This window comes from Pygoscelis adeliae, unplaced genomic scaffold, assembly GCF_000699105.1.
Source record: "Pygoscelis adeliae isolate BGI_AS28 unplaced genomic scaffold, ASM69910v1 Scaffold855, whole genome shotgun sequence".
Lineage (NCBI taxonomy): Eukaryota > Metazoa > Chordata > Aves > Sphenisciformes > Spheniscidae > Pygoscelis > Pygoscelis adeliae.
The window spans coordinates 41,092-41,487 of record NW_008824727.1 but is presented as its reverse complement, the minus strand read 5'-3'; the positions used below and the strand labels follow the sequence as shown (position 1 = coordinate 41,487).

At 62.6% G+C, this 396-nt stretch overlaps 1 protein-coding gene across 1 annotated transcript in view; it reads right to left on the bottom strand.

Moving 5' to 3' along the window:
- Window positions 1-396, bottom strand: part of SLC37A4 (solute carrier family 37 (glucose-6-phosphate transporter), member 4) — a 32,394-nt gene that overhangs the window by 7,892 nt on the left and 24,106 nt on the right. The window contains exon 2 of the mRNA XM_009323385.1: window positions 89-321. Coding sequence (XP_009321660.1) covers window positions 89-250 — 162 coding nt within the window. The 5' untranslated portion in view covers window positions 251-321. The remainder of the gene's footprint in view (window positions 1-88; window positions 322-396) is intronic.

The following is a 396-nucleotide window of genomic DNA, read 5'->3' as shown; positions in this document are numbered from 1 at the left end:
AACGTGGTCTGCACAGACCTGCTGCCAGGAGAGCTTAGAGGAAGAGCTGTGAGAAGTTTCCCCCTCGCCTTTTCCAGCAAACACTTACTTTTCTCAGTATCTTCCCGCAGGGCGGCCAGCCCAGTCCCTGGGCCAAGCCGTTGAGGAACCAGAGCCCAGCAAAGGCCGTGACGGTGGAGCTCCAGGAGAAGACCACGTTGACCAAGCCCACCATCAGGAGGCCGGACGAGAAGAGCCAGCGGGCGCTCATTTGGTCGGAGAGGACGCCGCTGACAAACTTGCTGATGGCGTACGCTGCGGACTGACTGCTGGTGATGAGACCTGCGGCGGGGCAGAGCCCGAGACGTGCCTCAGCCGGGCGGCACGGCGACCTGCCCACCCGTTAAAGCCAGCACC